At 35.1% G+C, this 26,100-nt stretch overlaps 1 protein-coding gene across 22 annotated transcripts in view; it reads right to left on the reverse strand.

Annotated features, from left to right (window-relative positions):
* RIMS2 (regulating synaptic membrane exocytosis 2) overlaps positions 1-26,100 on the reverse strand; it is a 637,189-nt gene that overhangs the window by 510,159 nt on the left and 100,930 nt on the right. For 6 of the 22 annotated variants that reach the window (XM_063079147.1, XM_063079150.1, XM_063079139.1 and 3 more), the window contains exons 2-3: positions 4,757-4,789; positions 4,275-4,361 (exon numbers count right to left, since the gene is read on the reverse strand). The exons of the other annotated variants lie outside the window; for them this stretch is intronic. In XM_063079147.1, coding sequence (XP_062935217.1) covers positions 4,275-4,361; positions 4,757-4,789 — 120 coding nt within the window. The remainder of the gene's footprint in view (positions 1-4,274; positions 4,362-4,756; positions 4,790-26,100) is intronic. 22 annotated transcript variants of the gene reach the window in all.

Consider the following 26,100-nt stretch of genomic DNA (forward strand, 5'->3'; position numbering starts at 1 on the left):
GGACCTTCTCATCTGTTCTTCATCATACACACACACTCACTCTAGGTTATCTTATCTATTTTTCTAGCTTTATGCACACACTGACAACTCTCAGAGGTGTATCTCCAACCAGTCCATATCTCTCCTTCCATGTTGGCTAATCTATAGACATCTTGTACTTTTAATGCTCAAAACATAAGCATTAGTTTCTACTCACAACTTGTTCATCTTCTTCCCTTCTTGATCATATTTAAAGACATTACCATCCAATTAGTTCTTCCAGCCAGAAACCTGGAAGTCACCTTTGGTTCATTTCTCTTCCTTAAAACTTCTTCCAAATCTACTCCACTGACAAATCATGTCATTTTCAATCTCTTCATATATCCCCAATCCACTTCTTCACCTTTACTGTAATCAACCAGGCCCAAGTTACAAAATTTTTTTGTGGCAGAGTCCCCCACAAAAGCCTCCTCATTGCTCTCTCCATCTTTATTCATACTCACTCTACTCACAGAACAGCCAAACTGATCTTTATATATAAATTAAATCATATCACTCCCGTGTTTAAAATCTTCAACATCTTCCCTTTATACTGAGACTCAGATTCAAATTCCTTATCATCCGTTTTAAAAACACTGCTCTGAGTCCTACTTCTGGCAACTCATCTCTTGCCACACTCTCTCTTACCCACTAAACTACAGCCACACTGATCTTTGTGTCCATCAAACCCCTTGCTACCTAAAGACTTTTACATATGACGTTCCCTATGCTTAAAACACTCTTCCACTTATCATTTTATTTCTATTAAAAGATGTCATGCCAAAGAGGATTACTGTATTAAGTGGTTATCTGATTCTAATGATTCAAATTTTAGGTTTTCCTAGTATTCAAAAGTATACCTATTAATCATATCACAACATAAATAAAACTGTTATTATAAGAAAATTCAAAACAAACTAATCCAATTGATTGGTTAAATGAATTGCATTAAAATTTTTTCTTACTTACCTTTTATATTGTGCTAGGTATTAGAGATACAAAGTTAAAATAACAGTTGGATTACAAAGCATTTATTTTGTCCTAGTATATCTACCTGAATTATCCAGAGATTTCTTTTACACTTTACGTATAAACCATATTATATTGTCTTTGCACACAACTTCCCCTAATTTTGATACTGATGCAAAATATAGTGAGAGAAGAGAAAGTAAAATTAAAATTATTTAATTTGTATATTAAGGAGTTTCTACAAAGATTGAATGAACTGAGGATGAATACAAATAGCTCAATCAATTTTCTACACCTCAAATCTCATGGAAAGTCAAAGTTGAATACATTGTTCTACTTAGTCTCACAATTTTACATCAACTACCCAAATCAAAATTAATAAATCTTCCTGTTATGCTAAAGAACTATGAAATAAACAACCCCAAAAATACAAACCTCAAGAAGCCTACATTATTATAGCTTTAGACAACCACTAAATGGGATTTATATAAATTAATTAAAACAGAATTATTTTTCAAGAAACATATTCAATTTCTAATACTGGCTATCTGATAGACAGATAAAAATTATCCTATTCAATAGTGGTCAGAGTGAGAAACAAATGAGATGACTCAGAAAGAAGTCTCAGAACTCTGAACAAAGAGAATATGAATTAAAAGAGGGAATTCAGAAGTAACCCCGGTCTGTAGTTCAGAATGGAACCAACCTAAATGTCCATTGATGGATGACTGGATAAGAAAAATGTGATATATAAACACAAAGGAATACTACTCAGCCATAAAAAAGAACAAAATTCTGCCATTTGCAGCAACATGAATGATCTTAGATAAAATTATGTTAAGTAAAATAAGTCTGACATAGAGGGAAAAATACCACATGTCCTCACTCATAAGTGGGAGCTAAGAGAGAAAGAAGGAGAAAAAGAAAGACCACAGTGGTGTGTTGAACTTGCAGAGAGAGAGAAAACAGATCTAGGGTTGCCAGGATGGGGCCGGGTGGCGGCAGGGGGAGGCAGAGATTGGGGACAGGTTGGGTGGGGGACATGGATAATAATTGCAATTTGAGGCAGTGGGAATGCTGATAGCATTGATTTGCTCATCACAGCTTGGGCAGAGTGCTGATAGTCAACTTTTGCCCCATGAATATGTATAATCAATAAAAGTAAAAAATAAAAAAAAAAGAAAGATAAAAGGAAAGGGCCTACAAAATTATACACCAGAAATTTTCAGAGTAATAAGAATGTAAGATGAAGAAGGTGACTATCGAGAGAATTTGATTCTGAATTTTTAAAACTGTATTAATCATAAAAAAAAGAATGAATTAGTTGTTAAAGAAGCTTTAATGAAAACAATACCTATTAATCAAGAATTAATTTTTTTTTTCTTTTTTTTTTTTGACCAGAAAGGGGATCGCAACCCTCGGCATGGTGTTGTCTGCACCACACTCAGCCAGTGAGTGCACCAGCCATCCCTATATCGGATCCGAACCTGCGGCCTTGGCACTACCAGCGCCGCACTCTCCCGAGTGAGCCACGGGGCCAGCCCAAGAATTAACTTTTAAAACATCTAGAAGTACCAGTCTTTTCTTCCACCACCTTCCAATCCAAAAATCAGAGCAGACTGAATTATACTTATTAATTGAAGTAAAGCTATTTGTTTTCAACTTTGCCTTGATCTTTGTTTATGCCAATCAAATGTCACCTTATTGCAATAATCTAAAGATCACTTTTTAACATTACTCACAAAATATCTGTCATTTTATTTAATGGCCATTGTAATCTGCTACATAACATGACATAATCTTAATTATTTTCTAAAACTCACACAAGATACATAACTGAAATCATTTAAAACTGAGGCAATATGACATCTGGTTATGCTTTGCGTTTGATTTTTCTATTTTATTCTACTTTAAGTTTCAGTGTCTTAGAGAAAACTCTGCAAAACAATGATAATATGTGGCATTTTAATATAATGCTTGCTGATTAGATTTCATTCCTTATGTCACAGTATTCTTGCATCATAATGGATAAAATATGAAAAATCAGCTGCGAAAAAATTTTTGTTGAGCCCTACTATGTATCAGGCATCCTGCTAGATGCCAGGGATAAAACAATAGACAAACCAACATAGGCCCTGGCTTCAACTAGCTTAAATAAAGCAACAGTTCTAGAACTACATATTAACTATGAGAAACAGTATATCACATCATAGTTTTACTTCAGTTGAAACTGAAACACTGACAAAATATAAATTAAAATGCACAAAGAGAGCATAAAATGGATGAGGAGGATTGTCTTCTTCAATAGCAACAAGACAAAAAGACATCTAACTTTTAGTTTGCATTAAAGGTAAAACGTGAATGTTTTTCTGAGTATTTCAACTTGCTAGTCATTCTTGTTCTCTCCTAGAGTTCATGTCACTTTTTAATCTGCCCATTTCTACAACCAAACCTTCTTCTCCACAGACGTAATTCCTACTTAGAAGAAGCACATAGGCTAAGTGGTTAAAGCATTTCAAAGAATGATGGCAATTATCATGAGACTGGAATATAAATATATGCAGTCTTTCTCACATTATCAGTTACTTCCACTTCACAACACAGTAATATTGCTTGCATAAAGTTAAAAAGATGCAAATGTGAACAACTTTTTAAAGAATGTTTTTAATCTGCTGACAACTAAAAGAAATGGAATCAACAGTTTTTTAATGTTTCAAGTTAATGTGAGAATATAAGTTGCTGCATTTCCTGATTATGTTTTATAACCTAATGAAATGTTCAGTGAAAACAGAATTCAAAGGTCAAATAAGTTTAGTAAACAGTGTATGTTCTAATACTCTTGGAGCACATTTAGGCTCTCAGAATTATTACAATAAAGAAACCTGCTTAACCTTTTTTAAAACAACCTTCCTAAAACTATTTGACCAAAGATTGAATTTGGAAGTTAATACCTCTTACTGTCCTCTAAAACTATTGTTGAAAGAAACACACTCAGGAATATATTGAATTACTGGAGAAAGATATTTTACTGGATAAATATGGCTTATATTATTTATACTAAAATTGGGGAGAGAATTACCTCTTATTTTTTACCACCCTATCTATGCATTATCCTTGCTTTGTTTTTAGAATTTCAAGGAATAATTAAAGGTGAAAATATCAAACTCTAACCTAATAATTTTCCTTTCCAAGGGCATACTATTTCAATGGAAATATTTTAATACATACTCTTCAGTATGTTGTACTATCAGAGATAATATTTAGTTTATACAGATCAGCTTACTTACGTCTGGGGCTCCTTTTCATTTTGTTGTTTTTGCTGGGGTTGAAGAACGTTATTTACCAGTTCAGTGATCCCACTAAAGGGAAACCACCTGTTTAAATAAGCAAATAATGTGACTGAATAACCAAATAAATAACAGTGTAGGTTAAATGTTTTCTTATCCATAATAATAAAAATGCACAGGCACAAAAGCTACAGCCAATGGAAATGTCAGCTCCAACTATCATCCAGGCAGTCAGAATGTAGGGAAATTAAGTGTGAACACTTAACCAGTCCACAAGCAGATAGCAAAAAACTACATCCAGTCACTATGTGGATGAAGTAAGAAGCCAGCTCTCTTACAAGCCCGAGAGTCAGAAAGCAGAAGACACACTAGCTGCAGTCTATCCAGTATTAGTGTAAGCTAATACCATCAAAGGTGCACAAAGCAGAATGTGACAAAAGTACAGAAGTCAAGCCTACTGCACTCTTAATACAATTACTTACTGTGTCAGTTGTGGTTTGTGTTCTTCTTTGACCCTAAAAAGATAAGTTTGCACAACTCAGTGCACTGTACTAGGAAGAAATTTCTATCTACAGATTTGTGATAACACAAAATGAACATGAAAAATGAGGACTGCTACATAGAAAACCTTATTGCTTCACCTTATATTGGAATTACACATTTCAATTTTATACAAAAAAAGAGAAGTTGGACCATTTGTTTTTAACAGAGAACTGATATTAAAACTACTGCTGTTTTAAAGGTGTGATTTATTCTTGAAGTTTTGTACGTATTTTTAATAATATTGAAACTTTTCAAAAAATTATTTTAAGGTACCATATTAAACACAGTTACATTTAGTTAACTGAAAATAAATAGAGTTCCTTTTTTTGTTTTTTTAAATTTCTCCTTTAATGCAAATTGAAGTAAAGTCATAAGTATATTAAATAAAACATGGTTTTTATTAATGTATTTTTCAAAGGCTTACGAATGAATTCCTTTATGCTTAAAGCAGCAGTTAAAGGAATTGGTTAAAGAGGAGTTATATATTCAAACTCTCTAAAAATAGCTACTGAAATAACTATGTATATTAAATTTAAAATATTCATAAGCTAAAGTAAATTATTCATATAATCATACCAGACTGAAAATGAATTTAAATAAATACTACACAAATAACTGTAATCAAGTCAGTGCTTCACTTCTAGTTCTGCAGGGTTCAACAGTCTTGTCCAAAACCGTGTACAGAAAGAAATCTTACTCTCTAATTGTCCAAGATGAGAAGAAAAATTTTACGTAACCAATATCTATGAATTCATGATGAGAAACTGATTTAGATGTAGGCAGTCAATCCACGGTGGTATGATGTGAACAATTAGGTACACCTAACTTAAAAAAAAAAAAAACACTCCCACCTCACGTGGCACCCTTTGTGAGTCATTCTTGGGATTAGTATTATTCACTTCTCATTATACTCCTTTATCAAAATTAAATTACTCCCTCTGCAGACCTATTAGTGTATATTGCTTTCAAAACATTCAAGGAATTAAAGTGAAACTGTGCCAATATAGAGCACTGGATATCAAAATGAAATAGGCCTGGATATTTAAAAGGTAGAGAAAGATAATACACAGGGGTAGTAAAGGCCTCTGAAATTTGGATTCCCACAATTTGCCGAGGACTGGTCCTGAGAAGGAAACTTAGGCCTCACTGATCAGTTGATTAGCTTTTATTTTCTCAAAGGAAAACTAAGAATTGGTAACTAAAATTGGTCAACAAAATCTAGGACTTCCAGTACAAAGTTGTACCAACACTGTAGATTAAATTCTTCTTAGATCAATTTAATTTTCTTTTACACTGTGTTCCTTTTTTTAATGATATAAGCAATAAATGAAAAGGCATACCCTTATACACTTTTGTGTCCCAATGAATTAACATAATTGGTAATTATCTCTATATTAACCATAAAAGAATATCCTGTGTTTCCTGCACAAACTTCAAAGAGTGTCATAGTTTTATCTTACAGTTAAAGCCATATTATTTAATATTTATGTATAGTCATATAATGAATTATTATTTAAAAGATTGGATTTTAACACCAAATATCATATAAACAATCAAATGCAACGAAACTAGTAACACTGGAGTCTATCTAGAAAACTTGTAATTGCATTTCTTTGAGAATAAGAAAAAAGTCTCTTTTTAGAACAAAACATTCACAAACAGATAAAAAGATAATGACAAAGAAAAATTACCATATTAGCTCATCAAAATGGAGAATTAAAATTACTCTTCATCAAATAATAGGTATGTGAAAAGCAACAAATATTGAAATCAGTATGTGAATGAGCATTCATTAAGAAGTCCTCAATGATAATCTGCAAGAAATCATGTTGCTTTTAATCAATAACAAAAGTTTTATCATAAGCATATTGATATTAATCTACAAATCAGTTTCCAATTTCAAAATCTTTACTTGAAAAAATAAGACATAAAAGTTTAAATCACTAAAACAGGAATTATTTCTAGGCTTTGTAAAATATCTACACATGAAATATGCAAATATTTGTATTATCTTTATGAATAAATTATGTATTACATATACTGTAGTATAACTATGTGAATGTCTTTAAATACAATCAAGAGTATAAAATTATTATTCTTCTTTTTACCAATATTTTAGATTAAATCAAACTTCAAAGTATCTGATCATGATTAAAATTTATGTTGAGATAATAAATTAAGAACTGATAATATAAAAAAGTAATTATATTACACATGTTCTGACAATATGCTAACATCATTGACAATAAACTCCTATGTTCCTTCATTCCAAAAAGTTTATTAGGGGCTTCTGGTTTTCAATTCAACATACAATGAGCTTGGAAATTGTCACTCTAATCCTCACAAGTAAAGAAACTGAACAAACTGAAAATTAACAACCCATCAGAGAATTAAGGTCTCAGGGCAAACTGCAGTCACAAAAACTAGACAGACAGACAAGCAAATAGAGTGTCAGAGCTTATGAGGAGCAGAAGCCTGCAAGTGGAGCCATAAACACTTCAAATGATAATTAATTGCTGGAGGCTCAGTGTGGACTACCTTCAAAGTCTAAAACTCCAAATCTTTGGTCTCAGTCTTAGGGGTGCCACCATACTTCCAAAAGCTTTACCTACAGCAGCCCTACCAGGTTCTTCCTGTGAAGATCAGAGAAAAATCCCCTTCTGCATTTATAAGGGGAAAAGGAAAAGTAAGCATTCTGAAATATACCCAGAGCTTTCTGTTCTCCTTAACAAGACCTGACCTCAAGGGAAACTATTTTACCAAAGAATAATCAACTGGGGTTTTACCAAAGCCTAATGAGGCCTGGGGAAAGTAAATACCTAACTCCGTCCTCCTCTAACCTTCAATGTGGGGGATGGGAAATATCAAACTCCAGCTCCTTCTATCCTTCAACATGGAGGAAAGGAAATACCCAACTCAGGCTCATTAAAAGACAGAAGTCTAATTATAGGATTATCAAATACTTCTCTTCCCCCCACACTTACCACCGAATCAGTAGAGTTCTTATATAATAACAGGGGAATAAACTAAAAGAACTGCAAGCCTCAGACCCTCTTTAGTAAAGAGTCTCAAGGGAAATAGAAAACAGTAAGGGAGACAAACACAAGGACAATTAGAGAAAATTTTAGCCTCTGACATCACAGCTACACTAAACAGTAAGCGCAGCCTAGCCAGATAAACATAAAACCTTACACTAAAGTCCTACCTACCTAAGTTCCTTTTATACGATAAACCAGGTCCAGCTTTCAATAAAAAACTACAAAGAATTCTAAAAGGCAAGAAAAAATATTCCCAGGTATGGTAAAGATTTTAGAACTATCAGACTAGAAAAAAATAACTATGGTTAAAATGCTAAGGGCTCCAACATGGAAAGTGGACAATACACAAGAACAGATGGGTAATGTGAACAAAAAGAATCAAAAAATAATATGAACTAAGATAGAATCAAAAGAAAAAGCTAAAAATCAAAAACTGTGTAAAAGAAATGAAGAATGCCTTTGATGGACTTATCAGTAGATTAGATTTGGCCAAGGAAAGAATTGGTGAGCTTGAAGGTATGTCAATAAAAACTTCCAAAACTGGAAAGCAAAGACATAGAAGAATGGAAAAATTAAAACATAATATCCAGGAACCATGGGACAGTTACAAAAGCTATACTGTACCTGTAAGGGGAATACCAGAGGAGGAGAAAGAAGAGAACAGAAGAAATATTTTAAGCAGTAATGACTGAGAATCTTCTAGTATTAATGACATACACCAAACCACAAGTCCAGGAAGCTCAGAGAACACCAAGCAGGATAAATACCAAAAAATTTACACATAAGTATGTCCCATCAAAACTGCGGAAAACCAAAAACAAAGAGAAAATTTTGAAAGAAGCCAGAGGGTTCCTTATCTACAGAGAAACAGTGTAAGGATTATATCAGACTTCTCTTCATGGAAGCAAGAAGAAAGCACACTGAAATATTTAAAGCATTGAATAATAATTTTTTTAAAAAAAGAACAACCTACAATTCTGTATCCAGTGAAATTATCTTCAAAAGTGAAGGAGAAAGAAATATTTTCTCAAACAAAAAAAGTTGAGAGAATTTGTCACCAGAAGACCTGCCTTGCAAGAAATGTTGAAAAGAAGTTCTTTGAAGAGAAGGGAATTATACAGGTCAGAAATTCAGATCTACATTTTCTTAAAAGGAAGAACATAAGAGAAGGAACAAATGAGGGTAAAATAAAATCTTATTTTTTGTATTCTTAATTGATCTAACATATCAGTTTGTCTAAATAATAGCAACATTGTATTCTGTGATTTTAGCTTATGGATAAGTGAAATGAGTGACAGCAATGTTGTAAAATATAGGAGGAAAAAATTGGGAAAACTCTGTTATATGGCACTTTCACTACTTATGAAGTGCTGCAGTGTTATTTGAAAGTGAACGTGGATTAGTTGTACATGTACACTGCAAACTCTTTTTTTTTTTTTTTTTTTTTCCTGTGACCGGTAAGGGGATTGCAAACCTTGGCTTGGTGTTGTCCACACCACGCTCAGCCAGTGAGCACACCGGCCATCCCTATATAGGATCCGAACCTGCGGCAGTACCGCCTCTGCGCTCCCAGTGCCGCACTCTCCCAAGTGAGCCACGGGGTCGTCCCTACACTGCAAACTCTTAAGCAACAATTAAAAAACATTTTAAAAAGAAATATAATTGATGTGCTAAGAGAGGAGAGAAAACAGAATCATATAAAATGCTAAAATAAAACCAGAGAAAGAAGAGAAAGGTACAAGACAAAAAAAGAAATAAAAGAACAAGAGCAATGAATGATACACAGTTACAAATGTGGTAATTATTAATCCAACTATAAATAATCACTTTAAATGTGAATGGTCTAAATAAACCAATTAAAAGACAGAGACTGCCAAAAAAAACCAAGAACCAACAATTTATTATCTATAAGAAACCTTCTTTAAATATAGACACAAACAGACTAACAGTAAAGGAATGGACAAAGATTTGCCTACCTAACACTAATAAGAAAGCTGGAGTATCTACATTAATTTCAAACAAAGTCTACTTCAGAGCAAGGAAAATTATCAGAAATAAAGAAGGACATTCCATAATTATAAAGGGGTGAGTTCCCCAAGAAGACATAACAATCCTTAATGCATACATATCTAACAGAGTGCCAAAATAAAATACAGAAGGCAAAAATTGATAGAAATGCAATAAGAAATAGATGAATAAACTGCTTCAGTTGAACTCTTAATGCCTATATGTGTGATTGACATATCCAGCTGGCAGAAAATCACAGATATACTTTAACTGAACAGCATCATCAATAAAATGTATCTAATTAGCATTCTATAATACTTTATCCAACAACAGCAAAATATACATTCTTCTCAAGCTCACATGGAACATTCACCAAGATAGACCACATTCTGGGCCATAAAACATACTTTAATAAATTTAAAAGAATATGAATCATACAAAGTATGCTCTGTGTTCACAATGGAATTAAACTAGAAATCAATAACAGTTTCATGGAAAATTTAAAAATATCTGGACATTAAATAACACATTTCTAAATAATACATGGGTCAAAGAAGCCTCAAATGAAATTTAAATTATTTTAAACTATATGAAAATGAAAATACTACCTATCAAAATTTGAGATGCATATAAAGCAGTGCTTAGATTGAAATTTCCAGCACTACATGCATATGATACAAAATAGATCCAAAATAAATAAAGCAATTAATCACAAATTAATCAATAAATTAATATTAGAAAACCAAAAAAAGGGCAAATTAAATCTAAAGTAAGCAAAAAGAAATAAATAATAAAAATGAGAAAAAATAAAATTGAGAACAGGGAATCAGTAGGCAAAAATCAACAAAACCAAAAGCTACTGCTTTGAAAAGACCAATAAACTGATAAAATTCTAGCTATGCTAATCCAGAAAAAAAGAGCAAAGATACAAATTGCTAATATCAGAAGTGAAAGATGATCCATCACTACTGATCCCATGACAATTAAACAGTTAATAAAGAAATATTAGGAAAAACACTACATTGCAAATTTGACAACTTTAATGAAATGGACCATTTTTTTCAAAGACACTCTCTACCAAAGCTTACACAAGGAGAAATAGATGGTCCTAGTAGGTCTACATATATTAAAGAAATTGCATCAATAATTGATAACCATGCAAAATGGAATTCACCAGGTGAAGATGGTTTCACTGGTAAGTTCTACCAAATATTTAAAGAGGAAATGATGCCAATCCTCTACAGTCTCTTCCAGAAAAGGAAGACATTCTGGGGAAAGTTAGGGAACACTTTCTAACTCATTCTATTATAGCAGCATCACTTATTACCAAAACCAGACAAAAATATTAAAATAAATGAAAATTACAGATAAATATCTCTCATGAACACAAATGTGAATATATTTAGCAAAATATTAGCAAATCAAATCCAACAATGCATATAAACAATTGTACACCACAGCCAAGTGGGATTTATCCCAAGTATGCTAATTCAGTATTCAAAAATTAATTGGTTTAATTCATCACATCAACAAGAAAGAAAAATCAGGTACAAAAAAGGCATTTGACAAAATCCAACACCCATACATGATAAAAATTCTCAGCAATTGGAAATACGGGAAACTTCTTTCAATTTGACAAACAAAAACCTATAGCTACCATCATATTTCATTAAATGAGAAACTAGAAGCTTTCCTCTTAAGATCAGGGAACAGTGCAAGAGTGTCCTCTCTCACTACTCCTATTCAGCTTCATCTTGGAAATCCTACCTAATACAGTGAGACAAGACCAGGAGATGAAAGGAATACAGAATGGGAAGAAATAAAACTGTCTTTGTTCACAGATGACTATTGTCTATGTAGAAAATCCCAAAGAATCAACAAAAAATCTTCTGGAACTAATTAACACTTTAGCAAGGTTGCAGGATACAAGGTTAATATACAAAGAAAATTGCTTTCTTATATACCACCAATGAATGATTGGGATTTGAAATTTAAAACATAATACCATTTACATTAGCACCAACAAAAAGAGAAATACATAGTATAAATCTAGCAAAATATATACAAAATCTATATTAGGAAAACAACAAAATTCTGATGGAAGAAATCAAAGATGATCTAAATAGAGAGGTATGCTGTGTTCATGAATAGAAAGATTCAATATTTATAAGATGTCAATTCTCACTGATTTTATGTGTAGACTCTATGCAATCCCAATCAAAATCTCAGCAAGTAATTTTGTGGATATCAGCAGTGATTTTAAAGTTTATATGGAAAGGCAAAATACCCAGCAATCTCACACCCACTTTCTAGGTATTTAGTTAAACTGAAAACTTATGTCCACACAAAAACCTATATGTAAATGTCTATAGCAGCTTTATTCATAATTGCAAATAAGTTGAAACAACCAATATGTTGTTCAACAAGAGAATGGATAAACTATGGTAAATCCATATAATGTAATACTACTCAGCAATAAATAGGAATGAACTACAGACTCATGAACAACATGGCTGAATCTTAAATGCACTTTACTAAGAGAAAGAAGTGAGAACTAAAAGGCTACATAATGTTTGATTCAATTTATTTGATATTCTGGGCAAGGCAAAACTACAGGAACAGAAATAGATTAGTGGCTACCACAGGTCAATGGAAGTAGGAGGTGTTGACTACAGAAGGGCATGTTTAGGGTGTTGGATCTGTTCTGTATTATACTGCTATTGATTCTGACTATGTATTTGTCAAAACCCATAAGAACTATACATCAAAAAGACTAAATTTTAATGTCTGAAAATTTTTTAAAAATCAACCAAGAGGGCAGGAAAATCCTGAAATGGAATGCAGAATATGACAAATTAATCTAACTGTATGAAAAATGTATAACATAACCTGACTGACAGAGACTGGGGAAAAAAAGAAGGTACCCTAAGCAACATTAGTAAAGGATATTTTAACTAGATAACCATAATACCAAAGACAAAAAGAATTATACATAAACACTGTACTCTAATTGGTAAATTTGTTTTCACACTGTATAGGTTAAACAATTCTAAACTATGGTTGAACAATAAATTACAAATAATGAAAGCCAGATTACTCACTGTCAGAGAAAAAGTTAAAAATAAGCAAAGAGAGGAGGCTAGAATGAATGCTGCCTGCAGTGTTGGATTAAGAGTCAGAGATATCAGTCTGAAATGATGTATATTTATATATTATAAAGATAGATGATAAACATAAATAAATATACAAACGTGCATATGTGAGTTAGTATACAAACATATATTTCCTTGTTTTGTCCACTGAGAGGGCCTAGAAATAGTGACACCCCAGTAGCAACAAGCACCCCTAACACAGATCTTTTCTAAATACCATTTTTCCAATCAAAAAAACTAAGGCTATTTAGAGAAATGGATGATTTCCCAGCTAGGTAGGAAAAATACAAGCTGAACTTACATTATCCTGTAATCCCCATGCCAAAAAGTGTGGGAGTGCTCAAAAAAGAAAAAATGGTGGATGTAAATCTCTGGCTCTGGTCAGAATCCTGTCAACATAAGCAACTGTAGCACTCTTAATCCTTTTCGTGACGCCAATTGTAAAGCTATTCGACCACACTAGTTATCGGGCTCTTTTACCAGCTGGTAATTCTGCCAACTAGGCCAATTGTTGAGCTAGGGCTGGGTCTGGAGTTCCCAGACCTCCCAAGCCCATTCACAGACTGGGTCACAAACCCTTCATACACCAGGCTGGGTCACCAGACCCCTTCACGCAGGTCTATGAGCTAGGTAACCGGAAAACAGATCCTTGGAAGCCATATGTTGGAAAGCATGGCCACGCTGGGTGGATGCCCAAGGCAGATGCCCGTCTTCCTGCTTCACCAAAACTCCTCCCCCCTCCCTCTCTCTCTCTCAAGAACACAACAATAGCAACAAAACTAAAAAGATACATTGGTGCGCATGCACAATTTGCTTACAATGGATGTGCTGAACCATACCCAACTGGACCCAAGGCGAGGGCCCTGACCAAACTATTTCTATTTTCCCAACAGTGGACTATATCAAAAAGACAGAAACCAACTTGAAAGATCTCCCAATGGCCAAAGCTGAAACAATCTGAGGACAAAATAAAGAATAGTATTGATGATAACCCCCCCAGAAAATAAATATCCATGAATCCATAATGATACAAATAAATATTTAGAGGAAAAGGAACATATCATCCTTACAGAAGAATTCTAAATAATAAATTTTAAAAGGATGAGGAAAACAGAAAATCGCCATTACAACATCACAGTAATAATTGCTGCAAGTAAGACCCACTGATGGGTGCTAACATTAGTGGTCAAAATGTAAAGGAGAAACAGGGTATTTGCATAGCCTCAAGTTTTTCCAAAAAAATGTTTATTAATTACTGTGATTTTTATAAATGTCAACAAATTAGTTGATATCTTCTCTCCAGGTTGTGGAGCTTAATTCCTCTCCTATTTAATAGGGACTAGAATAACCTTCAGAGAATGGAAAGGGAAAATATTATAACATTATACTGGAGAAACCTGACAGATACCACCCTAGCCATGTGATCAAAGTTAACTCCCTGAAATGACATGATACCACTTGGTATTCTTCCCAAAAAATCATAACTCCAGTCTGATTGTGAGAAAACACCAAAACAAACCCATATCGAGGAACATTCTAGAGTAACTGACTAATACTCTTCAAAAGTGTCAAAATTATGCAAACAAGGAAGAAGAAAAAAACTGTCACAAATTGAAAGAGAATAAGGAAACATGACAATTAAATGCAATGTGGTATCCTAGGTTGAATCCAGAAATAGAAAAAGAACATTAGTGAAAAAGATGGTAAAATTCAAATAAAGCCTATGTTTTAGTTAATTGTATTGTACCAATGCTTTTTCTTGTTTTGATAAATACATCATGATTATGTAAACTGTTAACACTGAAGAAAGCTCGGTTAAGGGGATAAAGAAACTCTGTGTACCATCTTTATAACTCTTCTACAAATCTAAAATTATTTCAAAAATTTTTTAAAAAAAACCTCCGCATGAAGAAAACTACAGGCTCACATGGCTTCAATGGTGAATTCTATCAAATATTTAAGGAATAAATAATACCTATCTTTCACAAATACTTATCTTTCAAAATATCACACTTGTCTCTCAAAAAAATAGAACACTCTCCAACTCATTTTGTGAAGCCAGCATTATCACTTTGATACCAAAACTAGAAAAAGTCAATTCAAGAAAAGAAAATTACTAATATCCCTGATGAACACAGATGCAAAAATCCTTACCAAAACACTAGCAAACTGAATCCAGAAATACATAAAAAGGATAACACATCATAAGCGTGGCAGGCTAACACTAAGATGGCCTACAACTTGAAAAAGAGAACAGACTGGAAAATATGTACCATCTGAGCAGAATTTTGAAAACAGATTAGTTGTGACAATTATTAAATTATTGTTTCTCAGCTCCAAACGTACACTTCTATACTTGCCTCTCTGACTCTGGTGCTGAGACATTGTGGACCACATTTCTGCTTTGTCTGCTAAGTCCACATTAGGCTCTGCCAATAGGTGATGCTAGTGGGAGACTGCAAGGCTGGAGGACCAAGAAACTTGTTTCGTTTGCTTTCCTCCTGTTTCATGTTCCCGTAAGCAACATACTAATAACATCTCTTTACTCCAGTAGCAGCAATTCCTCTCCATATCAGTACCTGAATTGTCTTTGCAGTTTTTCCAACAAATGCAGAGGCACCAGAACCAGTTGGCCAGTGTCCCTTTTCAGAAATCAAGATCCCAACCACATGGGGCCCATGTGGTTATCCAAGCTCTAAAGCTTGAATAATTCCAACCTCTTCTCCTTATTTCCCCAGTCCTAGAGGTGGCAACTTGCTTCCAGCAATTGCTATTTCTGTGATAATTTAGTGTTCTCTCTTTGCCTTTTCAATTATATGCACTCCTAGTTAATTCTTTTTTTTTTTTTCTCCTAGTTAATTCTTTACATTACTTTTTCTATGTTCAAATTACTGGTGTGGTTTCTGTCTCCTGACTGGACTCTTACTGCTGCAATGATTACATTTTTTTAATAACCATGATAAATATACTTAAGGAAAGAAAGGAAGATAGAAACCAAAAACAAAAAGGAACACATAGAAACATTACATAAGAAAAACATAACAACTAAAGAACAAATTAATTCATTGAAAGTTCAGATTGAGGAATGCTCTCAGAAGTTATCAGGAAAGAATAAATAGAAAGAAAGTATAAAAGAAAAATAGACTCTGGAGACTAAAAGTAAAGGTAAAAATACTTGGCCAATAGGAGTAACAGAGGAGAGAAAATTTTTAAGTGAAGGGGAGAAAAAATAATAGTAATGGAGATAAATTTACCAGATCTAAAGGTAAGTTACCTCAGATTACAAGAATCTGTAGATTGCCAAATAGATGAGATAAAAAGCCCACATCAGGCCAAATTTTAGTAAATTTAAAAAGATATAAAAGTCAGAAAAAAATTCTATGTAAGATTACAAAAAAGAACAGATCATCTGCAAAGAAAAAAACAATCAGGATTCTTAAAAGCAAGAAGTCAAAAGAGCAGTGGTTTTTAAAATATAGAAGGAAATAAATTTTGAACCTTGAATATTTATATCCAGTCAAACTGTCATTCAAATGTAAGGGTGTAATTAAAATATTATCAGTTATACAAAGTTACAAAATGTTTGCTACACAAAGACCCATATTGAAAATACTGATTATTTGGGGGAAAAAAGCTCTTAAATAGCAAAAGAACCAGGAGATATGGCAAGAAATATATGGAGTAAAAGTGATCAAAAATCTTAGTAAAATTTATTATTGTTCATCTTGTAAAAACTGTCTACTTGGGGGAAAAAAGCAAAACTGCATTTTTATGAAACTAAATGAAAATTCTAGACAATATGAATATTTTGAGTTGGGGAGAAGGATTGTACACCAAAGGCTGATAAAAGTATATTAAAATATTTCTCTTAGAGAGGTTATGTAACATTGATATATTTAAGAAGTCAAGAGATATAAATAAACATATATTGGGGTCTTAGTTTAAGGAAAAACATCATAAAAACAAATTTAGAATAGAAATTTTAAGCAGCAGAAAAATATCTTTTATCCATCCATATTGGTAAACAGTGGGGAAGAAAAGAAAGAGCAGTAAGTTAAATCAAAACTATACAGAGGTTTCAAGATGGCGGCGGCTGCGGCGGCTGGCGCGGAGTAGCTGAGGTGGAAAAGGTGGCCACTGGGCCTCAGGCAGCCGGGAAACTTGTGGACCTTCCTCTGGCCATCTCTTAAGGGAGGACTGCTGCTGCTGGCCGGTCGTGGGGGCTCAACGCCACTTTGCCCCCGGCAGGAGAGGCTGCCTCATTTACAGGCAACAGCTTTGAAGTGTGGAGCAGGAAAAGAACTGATTCTTAGCTGCAAAAGTGAGTCTTGAAACAGGGAACACGGCGCCAGGGCTGCTGTGGATGCAGCCAGGATCCCGGAGACCGGGGCCGCGCTGAAGAAGGCGGCCAGCTGCCCTATTCAGGATTCGAGGTTTCAGGCCGGCATTAAAGAAGATTCCTGGGAGCGCCCGAGCGGCGCCGCGACTGAACAGCCCGAGGCGGCAGCGCCGAGAACACGGAAGGCAACAAACCAGAGACAGAGCGAGCGCCCGACCTGGCACAGCACTGTGAGTGATCCCTGGCACAGCTCTGTTCGGGGGGGTGGATGCCCACGCGGCTTCCGCCTGCACCACCAGGCCACTCACTGCCACGGTGCTGCCTCCATTTTCCCAGGTGCGGGCAGCTCCGCCCTGCTCGGCCATCACTGAGCCCATTTGCTTGGCCTGGCGCCAGGCTTTCCGGACCCTGTGGGCCGACCTCCTCTCCCACTCCCTCCGCGGTTCTCTGGCAGGGCTGGGGGTGTGGGGCGTCCCGACCAGTTTTGGGAGGGCTAGGAAGTACAGGCGGGCCAACTGTCACTCCACCACACCCTGGACTCCGCCCCGGTAAACTTCCTGTTACTGGGAGGCAGATACCATCTCTGCGACCACCAGTTTGGAAAAAAGCCTAACGAATTTCTGGTTGGGAATAGTGTGGTAGGAGAGTTCCCAGGTCCGCTTGAACCTGCCGGAGAGCAGGCTGCAGGCGGGCACTAGACTCGGTTTATACCGGGGGGATACAAAGGTGAACAAGACCCGAGAAAGATCTACACAGTGCTACAAAGGCACCCAGAGAGACCGGTCGTCTGTGCCTAGCAGAAACCTGGTAGACTTCCTGGGCGAGGCGGTACTGAGCAGGGTCTTGAAGGCCCAGCTGATAGACGAGGGGTGCAGAAGACACACCCCAGCCCAGCACAGTGTGCACAGAGGGGGGAGACGTGCGGCCAGGGAGGCGGAGACTCGACAGGAACCACACACCCGGTGGGGTCGCCACTGCACGATCTAACAGCCTGGGCCAGAGCACACGGAACGGGGAGAAGTCCTGTACAGAAAGTGAAAGCTCAACAGAGATCACACACCCTGTGGTACGTGATCCACCAGCCCAGCAGAGTACAAGCTGACCAGAAAGGTGGCTCCCCGGAGAAGCCCAAGACCCGAGGCAACCACACACACAAGACACTAGAGGCCAACTGAGCAGTCACGGCGGGAGCCATACCAAATTGTCAACCACAGCAACATCCTAGTTAGTCATTAGTCTTAAACCGGTGGACTGTGAAACCCCCTGCCACAATGAATAAACACCAAAAAAAAGACACCAGAAATACAAAAAATCAAGAAAGTACACCACCAAAAGTTAATAAATCTCATACTCTAGATCCTATAGAACAAGAAGCCCTTGAAATAACTGACAAGGAATTTCGAGTGATAATTCTAAGGAAACTGAATGAGATACAAGAAAACTCAGCTAGACATCATGATGAAATGAGGAAAAGTATACAGGATCTGAAAGAGGAAATATACAAGGAAATCAATTTCCTGAAAAAAAATGTAGCAGAACTTGCTGAACTGAAGAAGTTATTCAGCGAAATAAAAAACACAACGGAGAGTTTAACCAGCAGGCTTGTCGAAGTTGAAGAGAGAACCTCTGAACTTGAAGATGGGCTGTTTGAAATAACACAAGCAGACAAAAAGAAAGAAAAAAGAATCAAGGACATGGAAGAAAATCTGAGAGAGATATCAGACAACCATAAGCGCTCAAATATCCGAGTCATGGGTATTCCAGAAGGGGAGGAAAATGGAGATTCCATTGAAAACATATTCAACAAAATAGTGGCAGAAAACTTCCCAGGTATAGGAAAAATCACTGATCTTCAGATCCAGGAAGCTCAATGATCTCCAAACGTATTCAACCCAAAAAGGCCTTCTCCAAGACATGTCATAGTCAAATTGGCAAAACTCAGAGACAAAGAGAGAATCTTAAAAGCTGCAAGAGAGAAGCGTCAAATCACCTATAAGGGAGCCCCAATCAGGTTAACATCAGACTTTTCATCACAAACCCTAAAAGCTAGAAAGGAATGGGATGATATTTTCAAAATACTAAAAGACAAAGATTGCCAGCCAAGAATACTCTACCCTGCAAGGCTATCCTTCCGAAATGAGGGGCAAATAGTATATTTCTCAGATAAACAAAAACTGCGGGAGTTCACTACCACAAGACCACCCTTACAAGAAATCCTCAAGGGAGTACTGGGTTTGGTTCCTGAAAAATAACTACCACTGCCATAAAAACCTAAGAAAAATCTAAACCCGCTAGTACAATAAAAATGGCATTCATGAAGAGAAAACAAGCTAACAAAAACACTATCTACAACCTAAGGAACCAACAAACAAAGAAACCAAACAGTAAATCAGAAAGCAAGGAACAAAAGACACCTAAGACAACCAAACAACCAATAAAATGCTAGGAATAAATCAACACCTTTCAATAACAACTCTTAATGTTAAAGGCTTAAATTCCCCAATTAAAAGACACAGACTGGCTGACTGGATCAAAAAGCAGGACCCAACTATATGCTGCCTACAAGAGACCCACCTCACCCATAAAGATTCACACAGACTAAGAGTGAAAGGATGGAAAAAGATTTACCATGCAAACAGAAAAGAAAAACGAGCTGGAGTGGCTATTCTTATATCTGACAAAATAGACTTTAAACTAAAAACCATAAAAAGAGACAATGAGGGACACTACTTAATGATAAAAGGACTGATCCATCAAGAAGACATAACAATCATAAATATGTACGCACCCCATGTTGGAGCAGCCAGATTTATAAAACAAACTCTATTAGACCTAAAGAAGGAAATAGACACTAATACCATAATAGCAGGGGACCTGAACACTCCACTGTCAATATTAGACAGATCATCTAGGCAAAGAATCAATAGAGAAACACAAGATCTAAACAAGACTCTAGACCAATTGGAATTGGCAGATATCTACAGAACATTCCACCCAACAACCTCAGAATATTCATTCTTCTCATCAGCACATGGATCATTCTCCAGGATAGATCACATATTAGGTCACAAATCAAGTCTTAATAAATTCAAAAAAATTGGAATTATCCCATGTATCTTCTCAGACCACAATGGATTAAAACTAGAAATTAATAACAAACAAAACTCTGGAAACTATACAAACACATGGAAATTAAACAGCATTCTACTTAATGACATATGGGTCCAAGAAGAAATCAAGCAGGAAATCAAAAAGTTTATTGAAACTAATGAAAACAATGATACATCATACCAAAACCTGTGGGATACTGCAAAAGCAGTATTGAGGGGAAAATTTATTGCATTAAATGCTCACTTCAGAAGAATGGAAAGATGGCAAGTGAACAACCTAACACTTCACCTTAAAGAACTAGAAAAACAAGAACAATCCAATCCTAAAGTTAGCAGACGGAAAGAAATCATTAAGATCAGAGCAGAACTGAATGAAATTGAAAACCAAAAAACAATTCAAAAGATCAACGAATCAAAAAGTTGGTTTTTTGAAAAGATAAATAAAATTGACAAACCATTAGCTTGGCTAACAAAAAAAAGAAGAGAGAAGACTCAAATAACAAAAATTAGAAATGAAAAAGGCGATATTACAACTGATTCATCTGAAATACAAGGAATCATTCGAGACTACTATAAACAACTATACGCCAACAAATTTGAAAATCTGGAGGAAATGGATAAATTTCTGGACACACACAAGCTCCCAAAACTGAACCGTGAAGACGTAGAAAATTTGAACAGACCAATAACAATAAAGGAGATTGAAGCTGTTATCAGAAGGCTCCCAACAAAGAAAAGCCCAGGACCAGATGGATTCACAGCAGAATTTTACCAAACATTCAAACAGGAATTGACACCGATTCTTTACAAACTATTCCAAAAGATTGAAACGGACGCAAATCTCCCAAACTCATTCTATGAAGCAAACATCATCCTGATACCAAAACCAGGTAAAGATATAACCAAAAAAGAAAACTACAGGCCGATATCCTTGATGAATATAGATGCAAAAATCCTCACTAAAATACTAGCAAACAGAATACAGCAACACATACGAAAAATTATTCATCACGATCAAGTGGGATTCATCCCAGGGATGCAAGGTTGGTTCAACATACGCAAATCAATAAATGTGATACACCATATTAATAAACTCAAACACAAGGACCATATGATCATCTCTATAGACGCTGAAAAAGCATTTGATAAAGTTCAGCACTCATTCATGACAAAGACCCTCTATAAGTTAGGTATAGAGGGAAAGTATCTCAACATAATTAAAGCCATATATGCCAAACCCACTGCCAATATCATCCTGAATGGGGAAAAGCTGAAAGCTTTTGCTTTAAGAACAGGAACTAGACAAGGATGCCCACTCTCACCACTCCTATTCAACATAGTGTTGGAAGTACTAGCCAGAGCAATCAGAGAAGAGAAGGAAATAAAGGGCATCCAGATTGGAAAAGATGAAGTCAAACTGTCCCTGTTTGCAGATGACATGATCCTATATATCGAACAGCCTAAAACCTCTACAAAAAAACTGTTGGAATTGATAAATGATTTCAGCACAGTAGCAGGATACAAAATCAACACACAAAAATCAGTAGCATTTCTTTTCTCCAATAGTGAACATGCAGAAGGAGAAATCAAGAAAGCCTGCCCATTTACAATAGCCACCAAAAAAATAAAATACTTAGGAATTGAGTTAACCAAGGAGGTGAAAAATCTCTATAATGAGAACTACAAACCACTGCTGAGAGAAATTAGAGAGGATACAAGAAGATGGAAAGATATTCCATGCTCTTGGATTGGAAGAATCAACATAGTGAAAATGTCCATACTACCCAAAGTGATATACAAATTCAATGCAATCCCCATCAAAATTCCAAAGACATTTTTCTCAGAAATGGAAAAAACTATTCAGACATTTATATGGAACAATAAAAGACCACGAATAGCCAAAGCAATGCTCAGCAAAAAAAATAAAGCTGGAGGCATAACACTACCTGACTTTAAGCTATACTACAAAGCTACAATAACCAAAACAGTATGGTACTGGCATAAAAACAGACACACTGACCAATGGAATAGAATAGAGAATCCAGAAATCAACCCACACACTTACTGCCATCTGATCTTTGACAAAGGCACCAAGCCTATTCACTGGGGAAGGGACTGCCTCTTCAGCAAGTGGTGCTGGGATAACTGGATATCGATATGCAGGAGAATGAAACTAGATCCATACCTCTCACCGTATACTAAAATCAACTCAAAATGGATTAAGGATTTAAATATACACCCTGAGACAATAAAACTTCTTAAAGAAAACATAGGGGAAACACTTCAGGAAATAGGACTGGGCACAGACTTCATGAATACGACCCCAAAAGCACGGGCAACCAAAGGAAAAATAAACAAATGGGATTATATCAAACTAAAAAGCTTCTGCACAGCAAAAGAAACAATTAAAAGAGTTAAAAGACAACCAACAGAGTGGGAGAAAATATTTGCAAAATATCCAGAATATATAAGGAACTCAAACAACTTTACAAGAAGAAAACAAGCAACCCAATTAAAAAATGGGCAAAAGAGCTAAGTAGGCATTTCTCTAAGGAAGATATCCAAATGGCCAACAGACATATGAAAAAATGCTCAACATCACTCAGCATCCGGGAAATGCAAATCAAAACCACATTGAGATACCATCTAACCCCAGTTAGGATGGCTAAAATCCAAAAGACTATGAACGATAAATGCTGGCGAGGCTGCGGAGAAAAAGGAACTCTCATACATTGTTGGTGGGACTGCAAAATGGTGCAGCCTCTATGGAAAATGGTATGGAGGTTCCTTAAACAATTGCAAATAGATCTACCATACGACCCAGCCATCCCACTGTTGGGAATATACCCAGAGGAATGGAAATCATCAAGTCGAAGGTATACCTGTTCCCCAATGTTCATCGCAGCACTCTTTACAATAGCCAAGAGTTGGAACCAGCCCAAATGCCCATCATCAGATGAGTGGATACGGAAAATGTGGTACATCTACACAATGGAATACTACTCAGCTATAAAAACGAATGAAATACTGCCATTTGCAACAACATGGATGGACCTTGAGAGAATTATATTAAGTGAAACAAGTCAGGCACAGAAAGAGAAATACCACATGTTCTCACTTATTGGAGGGAGCTAAAAATTAATATATAAATTCACACACACACACATACACACACACACACACAAACCGGGGGGGGGGGGGAAGAAGATATAACAACAACAATTATTTGAAGTTGATACAACAAGCAAACAGAAAGGACATTGTTGGGGGGGAGGGGGGAGGGAGAAGGGAGGGAGGTTTTGGTGATGGGGAGCATTAATCAGCTACAATGTATATCGACAAAATAAAATTTAAAAAAAAAAAATAAAATAAAATTAAAAAAAAAAAAAAAAAAAAGCTGCCTGCAAAGTCCTGGTTGAGCTGGGGGTGGGGGGATGGTCTTTAAAGGTAAATGCCCCATGGGTGATTTTAATGACTTTCCATTAATTACTTGCCAGGAAGCCCAAGAGTACAAAAAAAACAAAACAAAAAAAAAAAAAAAAAAAAACTATACAAAAAGGGGAAAGGGGAGCCAAAGAAAACAGACCACATAGTGAAATACATCTACTTCCACATGTAAATGTAAACATAAATGAAATAATAAGACAGAACAGAGAACAAACACTTTCTCACTGCCTCTACTTCTACCATCAGTACTCAAAACTACCACTACCACTTACCCACAGGATCCTCCCTTTGATATGTACTTTAGCAAACTTTTGGTTTATTATAGTCCCTAAAAAGGGGCAAGCAACCACATAATTTCCTATATAATGCAAAATATTTTAATATTTGTATAAATCTATAGATGTACCGATTTTTGCATTTTACCCACAGCTAACATACTTGTGTTTTAGAGATGATTGCTCCTAAACCCTCACTGTCACCACCTTTGCCTGTGAGAATGAGCCACAATACTTATGAATAATGGAAGAGAACATTTGTCAAATTAGTCAATAAAGTGATTGTCAATAAATGCTGAAGTCTTTTCCATATTAAAAGTAGTCAATAAATGTTACAATAATCAATGAGGGTTATGTGACAACTTTTCAATGTCAAATTGTTTTCCCCCTGTCACCAAAGATGCTCTTTCACTATCAGATGGTATTTGCTCAGAGAATGCAAGCTTAGATTTTTTTCTAAGTTAAACATATACAAAAATAAATCATTAACGGAATCTAAATACAAGACAAAATCATTTTTAATTCTTGTTTTGTGTGAACATGAGCAACTAAATATCAACTGCATTATTTAAAAACTACAATCTTTTCTTTATATATCTTTTCCCAGATTTCTTTTACTACATAATCAATTTTATCATTATCACATTGTGGTGAAAATCTGTTTCCTAGCCATTTTCTGAAGGAAAAACAATAAGAATCTTTTAATATAAACCCAGTTGAATTCCAAAGCATTAATTTTGTGTAAGCTGAGTAAAAAAAGAATGGGCTCAGGGGAATTTAGACAGACCTAGTTCCTATTCTTAGTTATATTACTTGGTATTTACGTGATTGTCAGCAACTTACTTTATTTCATTGAACTTCTATTTGTAATTAATAAAATTTTGATAATAACAGATAAAAGATGTTAAGTGGGTTAAATAAGATATATGGAAAGTTCCTGGCACATAGTGGCTAGTCAGTAAATGAGAATACCGTTTTCAAAACTGAATTTCCTTTTCAAAATTAAGTTCAAAAAAATTATCCCTTTAAAATATTTACATTTCATTTCTGTGAACACATTCTCCTAAGGGGAAGAGAATAGGAAGATAGAAAAAAAGGTGTGAAAAGAAAACTTCTCACTATATACTTTTTGTAACTTTTAAACTATATGAATGTATTATATATTTGAGAATAAAATTTAAATAAAAATAATAAAACAATAATCCAAAAATATCAATCAAATAAATGTAGCACATGAACTCCTAACAATTTTCTGTACATGGGTCCCCTGAAAGCAGGGATTATGTATGTCTTATCCATCTCTGAGATCCAGAAATTTTGATCAACACTTGGCACATAATAAACATTCAAAAACAACAGGAGGATTCATGGTTGAGACTTTTATGTACATTATGGTCGTATTTATATAGTAGCAAAAATAACACTGAGAATGGCTCTCTATAGTATAATACAGTAGAGTAACATTAACTGTGCTATCAGGGCAACTAAAAATAATTGATCCCCAACTGATATAGTTAATGTCATTATCTTCATACATAGAGACAATCCAAAAAATATGGCGATTTGCCATTACACCAAACATTTTTTTTAATAATCACCAATTTCTAGAGATTTGTAGAGAAAAATAAGTTTCTCAAAAATCTAAAAATTGGTCACAAAAAATAGGGCCATTACTTTTTACAGTTGAGAAAACCAAGCAAATAATGAAGAAAGAAAAACTATTTTTCCGTAGTAGATTACAAGAATTATTAATTCAGAGTAGACAGAGCAACAAATTAGTCAGTGTTAGAAGGATATCTATGTCTAATTAAATAAATACACACAATGATACAAACATACACACTTTGAAATTCTTTGGCATCATCCTTATAAATCATATAATCTTGGGTCCAGAAGAAATGGTAAAATATTATCT

Source organism: Cynocephalus volans, chromosome 15 (genome assembly GCF_027409185.1).
Source record: "Cynocephalus volans isolate mCynVol1 chromosome 15, mCynVol1.pri, whole genome shotgun sequence".
In the NCBI taxonomy this organism is placed as follows: domain Eukaryota; kingdom Metazoa; phylum Chordata; class Mammalia; order Dermoptera; family Cynocephalidae; genus Cynocephalus; species Cynocephalus volans.